Source organism: Mytilus trossulus, unplaced genomic scaffold (assembly GCF_036588685.1).
Source record: "Mytilus trossulus isolate FHL-02 unplaced genomic scaffold, PNRI_Mtr1.1.1.hap1 h1tg000085l___fragment_1__unscaffolded, whole genome shotgun sequence".
Classification (NCBI taxonomy): domain Eukaryota; kingdom Metazoa; phylum Mollusca; class Bivalvia; order Mytilida; family Mytilidae; genus Mytilus; species Mytilus trossulus.
This window is the reverse complement of record NW_026963295.1, coordinates 4,465,202-4,480,947: the sequence shown is the minus strand read 5'-3', so window position 1 is coordinate 4,480,947 and position 15,746 is coordinate 4,465,202. Positions and strand designations below refer to the sequence as shown.

Here is a 15,746-nt window from a genome sequence, read left to right as displayed (position 1 = left end):
TTTGATGTATGATTGAAGCATAGAACACTAGTAAAATAACTGAACATCGGTCAAATCGACAATAATGTCCTAAATTGCACTTAATTTTATCATCTTTGAATTGAACTGTTTTTTTCATTCTTCTTTTGATTCGATTTAAACAATCTACAGTGATGTTTTCACGGATAAATCAACTCTCTATCGTACAGCTGTTAGTCTCTCTACGTCATAGTTTATAATGATTATCCTATTATATCTACCTTTAAAAAAAATCTATTAATTTTGAGAGGGATTTGATAGATTTTGAAAATTAAGAATTTTTTTTATCACATTTGACTCATTAGATTTGAAGGCTAATACGGGAATAACCATTTTTGCCATGACCGAAAATCAGAAGAGGTCACTGTCATTAACGAACAGTATAGCTTTTGACTCATATAATATGAATTAAGATCGGGTATTTATCGTTTTAATCGAAGGACATTCTGTGAGATAAAATTAATAGTGCAAAATGTTCATAGCACTTTTTAAGCAGGCTAAATGATATAACATTCATGTAAACAGATATTATGTAACTAAAGTATAAAGTGTCACGTCCTATTAAAAGACGTACTATTATCCAAACATTTATATATTCCTTTTACACAACACAACCACCAATATTCCTATATCTTTAGGGAAGCAGTCACGTAAGTTATTAAGGGGAGGTTATAATATTTACTTCTCATTTTAATTTTGATAAAAAAAATAATTAAAATTTGTTCTGGTTTCTGATAGACAAAAACTAAAGAAAACAATTTTTCTGCTTAAATATATTTCAAATATGCTTAATATTATTAAATTATCTATTATTATCCATGACGTATTACGTGTATTGATCCGGAAACGTGTTCTTTAATAACCATTACATAATTAAAAATAACTTTCATTGTGTTTATATTTCTTCCTTGTTTGAAATTATAATATAAACTCTGCTGGATATAAACACAGTGTTGGTCTTATTTACAGGTAAATGTGAATGATTTTGATGTCAAAACTTTACATTTTGTATATCATTTTTATTTGTCACATTATTTTCTGTTGAAGAGATCGATATGGTCGTTTTAGTATGAAAATTTGGCGGTGTCAGGAAAAAAATAGATATACAAATTAGTTTGATCTTATTTTGTTCATACAATATATCTCTTATAATTTATCTTTTGATTTTATCTTAAATCATAAATTTTTCATTATAAAAAAATGTGTATCCCAATTGCATAGCATTATATAGTGAACATATATATATTTTCTTCTTGGTTGTATCATGTAACAGTATATATAACAAAAAAAGGAAATATCATGGTACTGATCACTATGGATCATAAAATCAGTCTAAATTATTAATGGTTTATTTCAAAACATTGAAATCAGAGACAACATTGAAATAATAATAAGTCTGCCATCAGCGGTCTATGCATATTAAGATAAAAGAGGTTATTAAAAACAAAAGTTAACTATGGTTATAGGTCAATCAATCTGTAGACGTAATGTGTTGTTAGCATAGGTATTAAAATGAATGAATATTGACTTTAAAAAGTAGCATTCTTGTTATGCTTCTGACTGTGAAGAACTGATTATTGGATAAGTCACTCTATTTACAATATATGTAATTATTTGATCCAAATTCGTTCCTGAAATAACCTAGGAAAAAATGTCATTTACAGAAACTAGAGAAAACTGATGACGGTATTTTGCTTAAAGTATTTAGTGATTTGCTGACAGAACACAATTTGAACTCTTGTTGTTTCCTGCTGTTTATCATTGTGTCATATATGTACTAAATGTTTTAACTGCCATAGGATATAATTTTTTTGCAAATAAATCATTCATTCATTCGAAATTAAAAAGACCCCATCAGAGACAAGGGATGTCATCGAGTGTATTCATTGAAATAATCAAAATGTTCACAAATCTGTTATTCAATTACTCTTTAACAAATACAAATTAAATAAACGTCGTTATGTACATGATGTATGCAATATGTTTTGCAAAAATTAATATTTCTACTTCAGAAAATGCTGTACAAATTAAAGAATATGACAGTGGTTATCCGTTCGTTTAATTTGTTTGTGCTTTTGATTTTGCTTTTTGATTTGAAAACTTTCAGTTTTGAATTAACTTCGGCGTTCGGTATTTTTGTAATTATACTCTTTGTTGCAAAGAATAATGTGTAACCATTTTTTTGGTGGGGAAATATAACAATCGCTTATTTAAAAAAAAGTCGCAAAATACAAAAGTTAAAATACAATGTAACAATTAATTTTGCATTTTGTTTCCCTTAACAGAAATAAACTTTCCATTCATAGACAATCCAAAGAAAAAATGGAAGATGATGACAGCAAAAAACAGCGGGTATGGTATTTGTCCGATGGTAATCCAACACAGGAGGAAAGGATTAAAGAATATGATAATTTCTGTACTACATATGAACAGGTTAGATTTATATTCTTGTCATACAATCAGATGTAAATTAGGTAAATTAAAGATGCTCTTTAAGACAAATGCTGAAGGACTACAATATATAAAGTGCTGCTTCAGCACTCTAACAAATTTTATATTTGTATCACAAGAATGTTCTTGGGGTCAAATCATGAACATCTACACGAAGTGTTTTTTGGAATACCAAGTATGCACACGTAAAACATTAGAGGCTATTAATCATTAAGGATCTAAATGGAATAACCAAATTCATCACAGGTCAAATATGACTAACGGAATTAGGATTGTTATAGATATATATTTACTAAGTTTTATAAGTATAAGAAACTCTATTCAAGAACGTGTAATTTTTTGTTTGTGTGTATTTATGCACATTTGCGTTATTGCGATATATACCCACATCAATTCTCCGTTTTTTATCATACTTTTAGGTATTTGGAGAAGAGGGTTGGCAAAGTCCGTATATTTGTGCAGAAACAGTAGGAACATATATAACTGACAACCGAGACAGAGTGGAAATACTTGATCTAGGAGTTGGAACTGGTCTGGTTGGAAAACGCGTAAGTAAATTGTATTTAAGTCTTCAAACCTAAACATAGAATACCTTCTAAAAAAAGAAGATGTGGTATGATTGCCAATGGGACAACTGTCCCAGGAGACCAAAATGACACAGACATTAACAACTATAGATCACCGTACGGCCTTGAACAATGAACAAAGCCCATACCGCTTAAGCTAGATATTATTGATTAAATATTCGAACAACGCCTGATTTCACAAATGCGCGTTTTCGATTTCTCGAATAGGATTTTATTTTTTATTTCTCTTGACTTTAAGCGTGAAAATAGTAAAATGCAAGAAACTAAACCTTTTCCATGCGTTTTTTCTTTGTTCTGATTACACTTTCTGTTAAAATCAAATGTTTTGTACCTAAATTCATGTTTAAATCAATTGAAACAAATCAAAAGACAATGGACTCACATAACCAGAGTCCCAGCGAAATGTCTAGTTATTGGAATACATTTATCCATATAATACCACTGCAGTTTTCTAAAACATAAACATGGTCATGAAGGTGTTTCAAAACTTTTGATATCCTCAACATGTTGTGTTTGTTAATGTGTTGTAAAGCAAAATCAAATCTCTATATCACAGTTTGAAAATTGACACAAATTGATGTATGTTGAATAAAATTAACTTTCCATATCTAAAATGTTGACAACATGTATAATGATTATAATTTATATTTATTGTCAATTTTAGAAGATAAAAATGAAATAAATCATTATATATTTTTTACAGCTGCATGAGCTTGGATTCCGTATTTTTGATGGAATTGATCCGTCACAGGGCATGCTGACCTTGGCAAAACAGAAACAGATATATCGCAACCTTTACTGTAAATTCTTTACATCAGAACCTACAAAAATTAAAGAAGGTAAGCATTGTTTTTTAAGAAACAAGTTAGGGACTAATATTTAGTAAACTTGACAATTAAAAAGATTGTCAGAAGTGTATCAGGAATAGATTACCTTAGCTGTATTTGGCAAAACTTTAAGGAAATTTTGGTCTTCAATGCTCTTTAGCTTCGTTCTTTATTTGGCCTTTTAAACATTTTTTTATTCGAGCGTCACTGATGAGTCTTTTGAAGACGAAACGCGCGTCTGGCGTAAATGTAAAATTTTAGTCCTGGTATCTATGATGAGTTTATTTATCTGAAAAGACTTGACAAGACAAAGTTATATTTAAAGGCTTATTTGTCAATGTAAATAGCAATTTTATTATCTGATTAGTAACGTTACTATACATATTTGTGAATAAATAGAGGGATATAAGAAACTGTTGATAAAATTAAACTTTGTATACGTCAGACGCATCAGATGATTTAAACACAAATTACAATTACTAGTGTAGTGTTCATTTTGCCAACTGTTCTACAACATTTCAAGAATTGAAATAGTAAGAAGTATGGATTATCGTAGTCACTTTGCTCAACCTATATCGTAATAAATCGTACCTTCCAATTAATCGTATTTAGTAACATGTACATGTATACTAGATAATTTCATGATTGTTCTGATTCAACCAGTTTCATAGTTATAAACAATCATGTGCAATTGTTTTGATTCTTATACATCCTTGACTTTAAACTATTCGGCTTTGAACCTTCCTGATGAAGATAAATCTAGAAAAGTGCTTCGAACAAATATAATATTTCGTTTTTCTATAATTTATTTGTAATAATGACTGCATTCTAAGATATATTGCATTACTTATTCTATTCTGCAGGTTCGTACGACGCCATTTGTATATCTGGTGCTTTTGGAAAAGGTGACATTCCGGAAGACTCAGTGTACGAAATGATAAGACTTGGAAAACCAGGTAAAAAGTTTGTAAATATTACTTATAGTCACAGCCTCTGCTTTGTTAAACTTCGTTCTTTCTTTGGCCTTTTAACATTTTTTGATTCAAGCGTCACTGATGAGTCTTTTGTAGACGAAACGCGCGTCCGTCGTAAATATAAGATTTTTATCCTGGTATCTATGACGAGTTTTTTTTTCCATATACCTGACTTGGTACAGGACATGTTTAGACAACATGATGGGTTGAACCTTATTTTAAGGCTAGCCAAACTTCTTGCTTAAATGCCTGTGTAAACATTTACACGACAAAATTACCGAAATAATCTGAACCTGTTTGCTTTATATATATATAAGAAACTGTACAACGTTAGATAATACAATGCATGATTGACAGGTATCTATATACTCCCGAAAATAGACACTTCCATACTCAATTTTATTAGTGTCGTAAAAAGTAAAAACACAAAAATACTGAACTCCGAGGAAAGTTAAAAAAGGAAAGTCCAAAATCAAAAGCCAAACACATCAAACGAATGAACAGAGATTAAAGCAGTACACATATTACATATGCATGACATCATTGTCAAACTACGGTTCTCTTTCCTTCAAGCTAACAATTTGAAAGTTGTCAGATTTATCATCCCGTTTTTAAGGGAACATATATTTATTCCAGTGAGATTCCTTCAGGCATGCTTGGGGGATGCTCCAAGTATTTTAGAGAAGCTAATATCGTTAATACACCATTACACTCCCATTAATGTCAATCAAATAGAAGAGTTTATAGTTAAGAGCTTGTAAGAGCTTTTTGTGAGCCTTTTGTACGCCTGTAATAATAAAGTTTTACTATGTTGCCCTAGAAAATTAGTTAAATGACACAAAAAATAGATACATTAAAACTTGAGGTTAAACAGTTTAGGGACATTTCATCAACATGAGATGGAAAAGCTCTAATATAACTAAAACATATTTATATAAAGCTGATAAAAATAACACAACAGTGGTTTTAAATAAAATCGAATACATCCAAACAGTAATAAGTCACCTTAACAATTATAATCACATACAAATAAATATTAACGTTGTTGTCAAATCTATAAAAGATATTGTTGAAAACTATATAGGAAAAAAGAGATTCATAAACTTATACTTTTTTGAAGAATGATAACGAATTAAAACATGGACACATATACCTTCTTCCAAAAATACATTAAATCAATCTAGAAATAATTAATGAGGCATTTAAAACTGGTCAAATAGGTAGCAACATACACATTTCTTACTGACCAATCATCCATAAGTGTAACTCTACCACGAGACGCATTGAAAGATTACTGGATCTAATTCTAAAACTATTATTGAAGAGTCATCACTTTTACAATCAAGATACGAAAGACTTCATTTATAAAATAGAGTCGCACAAGGTTAAGAAAGAATGCATTTTGTTTGCCTATGATGTAGCGTCAATGTACACAAATATGAAGATTAATAACTAAGAAGAAACAGTTATCAATGCATTTTCATCAGTTGACAAACAAGAATATGCTTTAAAAATTTCAAACAAACACAATAAACGGCATTTGTAAAGTTAAGAAACAAGGAACTTGAATTAACTTGACAGTTATACAAACAAGTTATTGGAGCGCCTTTTGGGTGGTATATTTTTTCCGACATGCAGATTTACATCTGTCTGTCCTATTAAAAATATCTTAGATAAGTTCCAATGGATAGAAAACATCAAATTGTACTGTCAATACCAAGACGTCAATTTTATGTTCTTCACAGGCACATTAAAACAGATTGAAGATTTCTTCAACACAGCGAACACCATTGACTCTCTGCTTAAAACCACATTTGAAGTGTCTAGATTTAATATGACCTATTTAGAATTTACCGACGTGTACAAAGGTGAAAGATTCCATAATAATAACTTACTTTTTGTAAAATCAAATATACAAAAACGCAAAACGTATCAATATTTACTAATCACAAGTCTTAGAGCCCTTCCTACACAAACATTAAAAAGTATTACAGTGTGTTAATATATATGTCATATTAGAAATAATAGTCACATCGCTGAATTAGATAAACATTTAATATTCAAATATTGGTACGTTTCGTGTTTTTTTTTTAATTGAACATCAAGTATGTTATTATTTTTGAATCTTTTACCTCTGTACACTTCGGTAAATAAATAGGTCAAGCTAAATCTAGACACCTCAAATGTGATTTTAAGCAGAGGGACAATATGTTGTTTGCTGTGTTAAAGAAATTTTCAACCTGTTTTAATGTCCCTGTGAAGAACATAAAACTGTCGTCTTTGTATTCGCAGTGCAATTTGATGTTTTCTATCCATTGGAACTTTATATCTAAGATATTTTTAATAGACCAGACTGATGTAAATCATATACCACCAATAGGCGCTCGTATTATTTGTTTGTATACATGTCCATTTACTTCAAGTTCAATGTTTCTTAACTCTACAAATGCCGTTTATTCTGTGTGTTTAAAATTTTTAAAGTATATTCTAGTTTGTCAACTGATGAAAATGCATTGATAACTGTTACATAATAGACATGGAGAATGCATTCTTAATGTACGTTGTGCGACTCTATTTTATAAATGAAGTCTTTGGTATCTTGAATGTAAAAGTGATGACTCTTCAATAATGGTTTTAGAATTAGATCCAGTAATCTTTCAATGCGTCTCGTGGTAGAGTTACACTTATGGATGATTGGTCGGTAGGAAATGTTTATGTTGCTAACTATTTGACCAGTTCTAAATGCCTCATTAATTATTTCTAGACTGATTTTATGAATTTTCGGAAGAAGATACATGTGTTAATGTTTTGATTCGTTATCATTCTTCAAAAAAATTATAAGTTTGTGAATCTATTTCTTTTTTCCTATATAGTTTTTCAACAATATTTTTTATAGATTTGACAACAACATTTTTATTTTCAAGTAATTATAACTGTTAAGGTGATTTGTTTCTGGTTTGATTTAATCCATTTTTTACAACCACTGTTGTGTTATTATGATCGGCTTTGTATACATATGTTTTAGTTATATTAGAGCTATTCGTTCTCATGTTGATTAAATGTCCCTAAACTGTTTAATCTCAAGTTTTGATTTATCTATTTTTGTGTCAATTAACTAATTTTCTAGGGTAACTTAGTAAAACTTTATTAATTCGGGCGTACAAAAGGCTCACAAAAAGCTCATACAAGCTCTTAACTATTACTTTTATATTTGATTGCCATTAATGGGAATGTAATGGTGTATTAACGATATTAGCTTCACTAAAATGCTCGGAGCATCCTCCAAGCATGCCTGGAGGAAGCTCACTAGAAAAAATATATGTTCCCTAAGTTCATTTTTTGACATGGTAAGACGGGTGAATATTTTAAAAAAAGAACAATGTTTTCCTTATTTTTTGGTTTATGCCTTCAACTGGATAAGATCGAGTAATCGCAAATCTGAAGTCAGTGTCTTTAATTACTTTGTTAGCTTTTTTATGTCAATCTGATGTGCTAAGCTTTCTCAGACGAGTTTTTTGTATGCTATGCCATTACACTACCGTTCAAGGACAGAAGATGATATAGCGCCCGCAACATGTTTTACTCGGCCATAATATGTATTAACTTGTTCTTAATACGGAGCCTGAATTTCAGTGATTGTCGTTTATTGTTGGAAACATGAATGATATTGAATTATCGATTATTGTTTTGTACAAAAATTATTCTGATAATTTCTAATTTGAATAATGTTACACTTGTCATTTTGGGCCTTTTATAGCTTACTATGAAGTATTCATTTTGCCTATTGTTGTAAACCGTACGATGACCTTAAATTGTTTACTTCTTCATTGTTAGGTATCAGCTGGTTGATTGGCTCATTGTCAATTACAACACATTATTACATAAGAGTAACAAATAGAAAACCAATAAAACTGAAAATATATAATTACAAGCTAGGGCATCATGGACACATTCTTCTTTTATTTTAAAATAATGTTGTCATGAGGATAATTTAATAAATCTGTTTCAGTTCTAGGCTGATCCTACATTCCTGCAATATAGACCTTGTGAATGCCTATAGCAGAAGATATCACAGAACAGTTTACTCTGTATCTAAAATGCGTAGCTTATTACTATTGTATCCGAAAATATAATCAGTGCATTAACATTCATTATATATCGTGTATTGCAAAACCGTATAGTAAAAACACAACAAAATTGATAGTATGATATAAATCAAAGTGCGTTTGGAAGAGGTTATAAATTAAACGTCATTATTGAATATATATAGGGACAGTAACACAACCCTTATTGAGAGAAACACATAGAAAATGTTAATGTTTAAAACAAACACAGGCTCTATCAAAATAATCAACTATTTTTCCCGATTTCATTTTTTTCATTCAAATATGTCTCTATGCAAAAGAAGGACGAAAGATACCAGAGGGACAGTTTAACTCATAATTCGAAAATAAAGCAACAACGCGTGGCTAAAAATGAAAGAAGACAAAAAGACAAACAATGGAACACATGACACAACATATAAAACTAAAGAATAAGCAACAAAAACCCCACCAAAATCTAGGAGTGATCTCAGGTGCTCCGGAATGGTAAGCAGATCCTTCTCCACATGTGGCACCCGTCGTGTTGCTTATGTTATAAAAAATCCTTATGTTAGGCAATTGTGTTAGGACTCATCAAATTTATTATTAACATTTTCCGGTTGAATGACATCTAGAAAGGTATTTTTCATGAGTATATCCTTTTTATGTATTTTGTAGATTTATGTATGTTGAAATCTATTTCAGGTTGTATTCTTTGTTTTGTTGGAAGAACAGTAGCATTTGAATTATTATTGCCATTATTAGAAACATTGGAAAAAAATAAACAACTGAAGAAAGAGGAAATTACAGAAACACAGAAATATAGAAAAGATACTCCAGCTCTCATTATTGTGTACAGAATCATAAAAGACTAATTGCGCATTTTCTTCTTTATGTCACTCTTTCATTCTGATTCAAGCTGACACAGCTTTAAGGTCAAATGACTGGTTTCCGTCATTTAGCTTCCGTCTTCGTCTGTTAACGTTTACTTTTACAAAAACATACTATGTAAAAATAAACTAAATTTAACTGCCCATATTAATTACTTGGCAATTTGGATTATCTCCCTTGACAAACAATGTGACCGATATGACTAAAGATAAAAAAAAATAAGGGTTACATACAGGTTGTGTTATTATCTTGACAAAGGCTCTAGAGAAAAAAGAAAGGGAAGTAATAGTTACGATGTATATATCCTCTTATTGTTCATTTACAATTATTCTCTTATACGACTACTTACGTTAGAAAATTTGCATTGTAATGACGTTTAAACCTATTTCGTGTTTATTTGTACATATTATCATTATGAAACTGTAATATATAGAGATGAATTGTTATAGCATTTATGACCAGAAAGGAAAATGATCAGCAAGTTTCTTATACAACCATGATAGACGATTTTAATAAAAGAAATATGCATGTCTGCCATTTAAATAGATAAGTAAACTTGGATAGATATAAAGAAACGTCGAGATGAAAAACGATAAGCAAGCCAAGATCTACACATATGTCTATGTATATGGAAGGATATTGAGAGAATCAATATTACCTAAATAAATGCCATCTTTAATGACTTGACAACGGTATTGTTATAACAATGTACGTTCGTGCTTTGTATAGAATATTTCCATAAGCATGTTAAAAAGTCCCTAATCAAATGGTAAAAGATTGGATTTGAAGTACCCGAACGTATAAGATGTACATGCAAGTTCATTAATATTTCCGAAATATATCTTTTTACCGATCATCGAATTTAAAAAGATACTTTTTTAAGTTTGTGATATCGAAAACCCTGGTGTTATAATTGTTTAGTAATAAAGAGATTTCGTTTGTTAAAATCAAAAATATTTACATTGTTATCTTTTCTGACATCGGACTCGGATTTTCTTTAAACTACCCTCCGGTGGATCATATGGCACAACAAAACAAACCCTCTAAATCAGCTTTAATACATAAGAAAAGAAAATGTGATGAATCAGAGCCCTGTCGGGAAGATGACAGTTGGCCAAGATTTATTGTAATAAAAGGAACAGATGAAAAACCAATTTCAAAAGTATCGCCCTTTGTAATTCACAAACAAATTCAAAGCGTTGCTGGTACTGTTAAAAAAGTTTCAAAAATGAGATCTGGCAATTTGTTGGTTGAATGTTCCAACAAAAGTCAATCAACAAATTTACTTACAATGTCTACAATATCAAACTTTCCTGTTTCTGCTTCTCCTCATAACAGTTTGAACAGCTGTAAGGGGATAATTCGAGACAGAAGTCAATACCTTGGTGACCTTACAGTGGAAGAAATCGGTGAGGAACTTTCAAGCCAAGGTGTTACTAATGTTATTAGATTTCAAATTAAAAAGAATGGAAATATAATCAAATTAAATACTTATCTTTTTACCTTTAGAACTCCAACTCCTCCTCCATCTATTACTTTAGGTTGCTTCGGAATCAGAGTTGACATGTTTATCCCAAACCCAATTCGATGCTTTACTTGTCAAAAGTTTGGTCATGGAAGCAAACAATGTCGTGGTAAGCAGAGATGCTTCAAGTGTTCTGACGAAGGACACGAGGGAACAAACTGTCACTCTGAATCTTCTAAATGTGTAAACTGTGGTGAATCCCATTTTTCATCGTCTAGGGACTGCCCTGTTTACCTTAAAGAAAAAAATATTATTAAAATTAAAACAGAAAGAAACATTAGTTATCCAGAAGCTAAACAGATAGCTTCTGTTTCGAATGATCTCCTTGTTTCAAACAGACCATCGTACGCCAGTAAAGTTGTCCGCTCATTCAGTCAATACACAAACTCGCATGACTTGGCCAATTGATGCGGACAATTTTAAAATGCTGCCTGTTGAAACAGAACCTACCGATAGAATATTAATTCCAAGAAAACTAATATCTTCCAAAACAAGTACTCAGTCAACTCAATCTTCCCTACAGAGCTCACTATCATCACAAAAAAAAAAATGAGAAAAAAAAATCAAATAAAAAAGAAACAGTAGAAATACACAATTGGAGCGGTGAATCTGTCTGGGATCTTCCCAGTGACATAGATGATTCTTCCACCTCCAAAAGTCTTCCTTCATCTTCTTCGTCCAGTACACAGTCTACCAGAGCCCCATCTCCTCTACGTTCTCAAGAAAAGAAGGATGTCCAAAAGAAGCCAGGAAATACATCCTCTCAGAAGTCTTCTGATTCGAGGTCGCAGGGTAGGGGTCGAGGCGGAGTAACACCAGCTGCACGTAATCCTGGAGATCGACGACTCTCCTCACACAACTGATTTTCAACACTTATCATCGAAACTGAAATGGAAACCGAAAGTGTTCCGCCACCCGAAAGATCACGATCGTAGGGTGAGCGAAATAAGAATGCTGGCAAACTCGACAGCATTCGCCCTTCTTTTATTAAATAATGACAAATATAATCCAATGGAACTGCCGAGGTCTTAAAATATATCTTCTCGAGTTAACACTTCTAGTTCAGTCTTTTTTACCTATACCTATTGCATTTTGTCTTCAAGAAACTCATCTAAAAGAAAGTGACAACGTATCTTTAAAAGGATACAACATGTATAGCACATTTTCTAAGGTAGATGAACGTGCTGCAGGCGGATCATCCATTTTTGTGAAGGACAACGTCATTCATAGCACAGTCCAACTCACAACGGATCTGCAAGCAGTTGCAATTCGTTTATCATTAGACAAAACAATTACATTATGTTCGATATATATTCCACCTAATTCAATTATCGATAAAGCAAAACTCAAAAACCTCACTGATCAATTACCCTCACCATTTATACTTATAGGCGACTTCAATGCCCACAATCCATTATGGGGTAGAAAGACTCATAATGCCAAAGGTGAGATCATTGAGGACTTTGTCTCTCAAGAAGGATTATGCATTTTTAACGATGGATCTAATACGTATCTTCATCCTGGAAACGGGTCTTATTCTTCTATTGATATCACTATATGCGATCCCTCTCTGCTTCTGGATTATTCATGGCGTGTTCATGATGATCTATGTGGAAGTGATCATTTTCCAATAGTACTTGAACATCTTTTTAATTCTGCCCAACAGAGAGTACCACGTTGGAAACTTGACAAGGCGGACTGGTCCTTGTTTGAGAATCTCTGTCGAGCGGAACTTCAGTCAAAGATGTTTGAGACTGTGCAAGATCCAATTTTAACTTTTAATACAGTTCTAACGTCAATTGCTGACAGAACTATTCCTAAGACCTCGGCAAATCCAAAACATCCCATTAAACCATGGTTTGATGACGCTTGTGATCAAGCCATAGGTGACCGTAAAAAATCTGAAAGACGGTTCAATCAACAACCAACGACGGAAAACTTGAGTAATTTCCGTATTTTTCGCGCTAAGGCACGGCGGACTTGTAGGCAAGCCCGACGAACATCCTGGAAAAAAATTGTCTCGGGGATTACATCTCGCACTCCGATGACAAAAGTTTGGAATATGGTAAATAAAATAAAAGGTAAAAATTCTAAAGCCACTGTAAAACATTTGAAAGACGGCAATAATTTATTAACATCTGAAAAGGATATTGCCAACAAACTTTGTGAAACTTTTGCGAAGTCTTCTTCTTGTAACAACTACAGGGAAGACTTTAAAAAAGTTAAAAAACAAAAAGAAAAAATTTAATTAAACTTTAAATAAAAAAATGGTGAAAATTATAATAAACTATTTTCTCTTGAAGAACTTAAAACATCTCTGTCAAAAGCCCATGATACAGCCTGTGGGCCTGATAATATTCACTACCAACTTTTAAAACACTTGCCAGATTCCTCGCTAGAAGCTCTCTTGCAGCTCATGAATAACATCTGGGAATCTGGTGATTTACCATCAATCTGGAAGCTTGCAACCGTCGTGCCTATTCCAAAACCAAGTAAAGATCATACGGATCCTATTAATTATCGACCAATTGCTCTTACCAGTTGTGTCTGTAAAACACTCGAACGGATGGTCAATGATCGCCTTGTTTGGTTCCTGGAATCCAATGGGCTATTAGCCAATATCCAGTGTGGATTCCGACAGGGTCGCAGTACTCTTGATCATCTTGTTCGATTCGAATCATTTGTCCGTAATGGTTTTGCGAAAAAAGAGCATGTGGTGTCGGTCTTTTTTGACCTTGAGAAGGCCTATGATACTGCATGAAAATATGGTATTTTAAAAGATCTATTTGATATAGGGTTGAAAGGCAATATGCCTAATTTTATTTCTAATTTTCTCTCTAATAGACAATTTAATGTTAGAGTTAATTCGACCATGTCTGATCTTTATTATCAAGAGATGGGTGTCCCTCAGGGCAGTATTTTATCTGTTACATTATTTAGTCTTAAAATCAACAGCCTTGTTGAAGTTTTAAAAAGTAATATTGAAGGTTCATTGTACGTTGATGATTTTTTAATATGTTACAGAGGCAAAAATATGAATAACATTGAAAGACAATTACAATTATGTCTTGGAAGAATTGAAAAATGGGCCTCGGAAAATGGTTTTAAATTTTCCACTTCAAAAACGGTCGGGATGCATTTTTGTAACAAAAGAAAATTGCATCTTGATCCAGAACTAACTTTGTACGGCAACCCAATTAAAATGGTTGATGAAACCAAATTTCTTGGTTTACTTTTCGATAAAAAGTTAACCTTTCTACCCCATATCAAAATGTTAAAAGCGAGATGTTTAAAAGCTTTAGATATTTTAAAAGTTGTCGGCAGCACTGACTGGGGTGCTGATCGCAACATTTTACTCAATTTATATAGATCTCTTGTTAGATCTAAACTAGATTATGGCTCTATAGTGTATGGCTCTGCAAGGAAGTCCTACATACAGATTATCGATGCTGTGCATCACCAAGGTTTGCGTCTCTGTCTTGGCGCATTTAAAACCTCACCAGTTGAGAGTCTGTATGTAGAGGCTGATGAGCACTCACTCTCTGACAGACGTTTGAAGCTTGGACTTCAATATGCTGTCAAACTAAAAGCCCACTCAGATAATCCTGCCTACAGCTGTGTTTTTAATCCGATTGATGAAGATATTTTTTGCAAAACATGAAAATAAAATGCCTCCGTTAGGTTTACGTTTAAAACCACATTTAGCTTCTTTTGATTAAAAATCTGTTGCTCAAGTTCAAACTTGCAAATGTCCTCCATGGGAATTTCCCAAACCAAAAATGATATTTGATCTCCGTGAACACAATAAAAATAAAACAAATCCTCTTTTAATTCTATGCTGAAATTAAAGACGATTATCTAGATTTTTCAACTGTCTATACTGATGGATCAAAAGATGGTGATAGAGTTGCATCTGCTGCTGTCTTCAGGGACAGAGCTGCAACCCTCCGTTTGCCATCTGATGCATCCATCTTTACTGCTGAAGCAGAAGCAATAATTTTGGCTTTGAAATTTATTGCTTCTTCAGATAAATCCAAATTTATTATATGTTCGGATTCACTTTCATGCTTACAAGCTATACGAAATACTAAAATTAAAAACCCAACAATCCTGAAAATTTTATATGTAATGAGGAATTTAAAAATTCTTCTGAAAGAAATAATATGTCTATGGGTTCCGAGTCATGTTGGAATCCTTGGAAATGTTCCGGACCATATGAGTATTTGGACCATACGCGTATGGTCATGACCATATGGGTATATACTCATATGGTCCGACCATACGCGTATGGTCGGACCATACGCGTATGGTCGGGGTAATTAACACTATGTTACAGTTTACTTTAATACTTCTAAACTCTTCATATGGTATGACCGTTCATTCAAAAGACG

General features: G+C 32.2%; 2 protein-coding genes across 2 annotated transcripts; both read left to right on the top strand.

Annotated features, from left to right (window-relative positions):
• The first annotated feature begins 622 nt into the window (after positions 1 to 622).
• Positions 623 to 10,358, top strand: LOC134699782 (uncharacterized). The gene is made up of 6 exons (XM_063561197.1): positions 623 to 668; positions 2,304 to 2,451; positions 2,889 to 3,017; positions 3,760 to 3,895; positions 4,747 to 4,839; positions 9,645 to 10,358. Exons 2-6 carry the CDS (start codon positions 2,341 to 2,343, stop codon positions 9,812 to 9,814), a joined length of 639 nt encoding a protein of 212 aa, XP_063417267.1. The 5' UTR covers positions 623 to 668; positions 2,304 to 2,340; the 3' UTR covers positions 9,815 to 10,358.
• A 493-nt stretch (positions 10,359 to 10,851) lies between these two features.
• On the top strand, positions 10,852 to 12,218 carry LOC134699864 (uncharacterized). The gene is made up of 2 exons (XM_063561270.1): positions 10,852 to 11,707; positions 11,932 to 12,218. The coding sequence occupies exons 1-2, from the start codon at positions 10,852 to 10,854 to the stop codon at positions 12,216 to 12,218; spliced, it is 1,143 nt and encodes a 380-aa protein (XP_063417340.1).
• The last annotated feature ends 3,528 nt before the right edge of the window (positions 12,219 to 15,746 follow it).

What these genes read in the sequence shown, in the direction of transcription:
- LOC134699782 (XM_063561197.1), top strand. Translation starts at nt 2,341, where the DNA reads ATGGAAGATGATGACAGCAAAAAACAGCGGGTATGGTATTTGTCCGAT. An exon ending in TCTGTACTACATATGAACAG is followed by an intron (nt 2,452 to 2,888) that starts GTTAGATTTATA and finishes TCATACTTTTAG; the next exon opens with GTATTTGGAGAAGAGGGTTG. An exon ending in CTGGTCTGGTTGGAAAACGC is followed by an intron (nt 3,018 to 3,759) that starts GTAAGTAAATTG and finishes TATTTTTTACAG; the next exon opens with CTGCATGAGCTTGGATTCCG.
- LOC134699864 (XM_063561270.1), top strand. Translation starts at nt 10,852, where the DNA reads ATGGCACAACAAAACAAACCCTCTAAATCAGCTTTAATACATAAGAAA. An exon ending in AAACAGACCATCGTACGCCA is followed by an intron (nt 11,708 to 11,931) that starts GTAAAGTTGTCC and finishes CAAATAAAAAAG; the next exon opens with AAACAGTAGAAATACACAAT.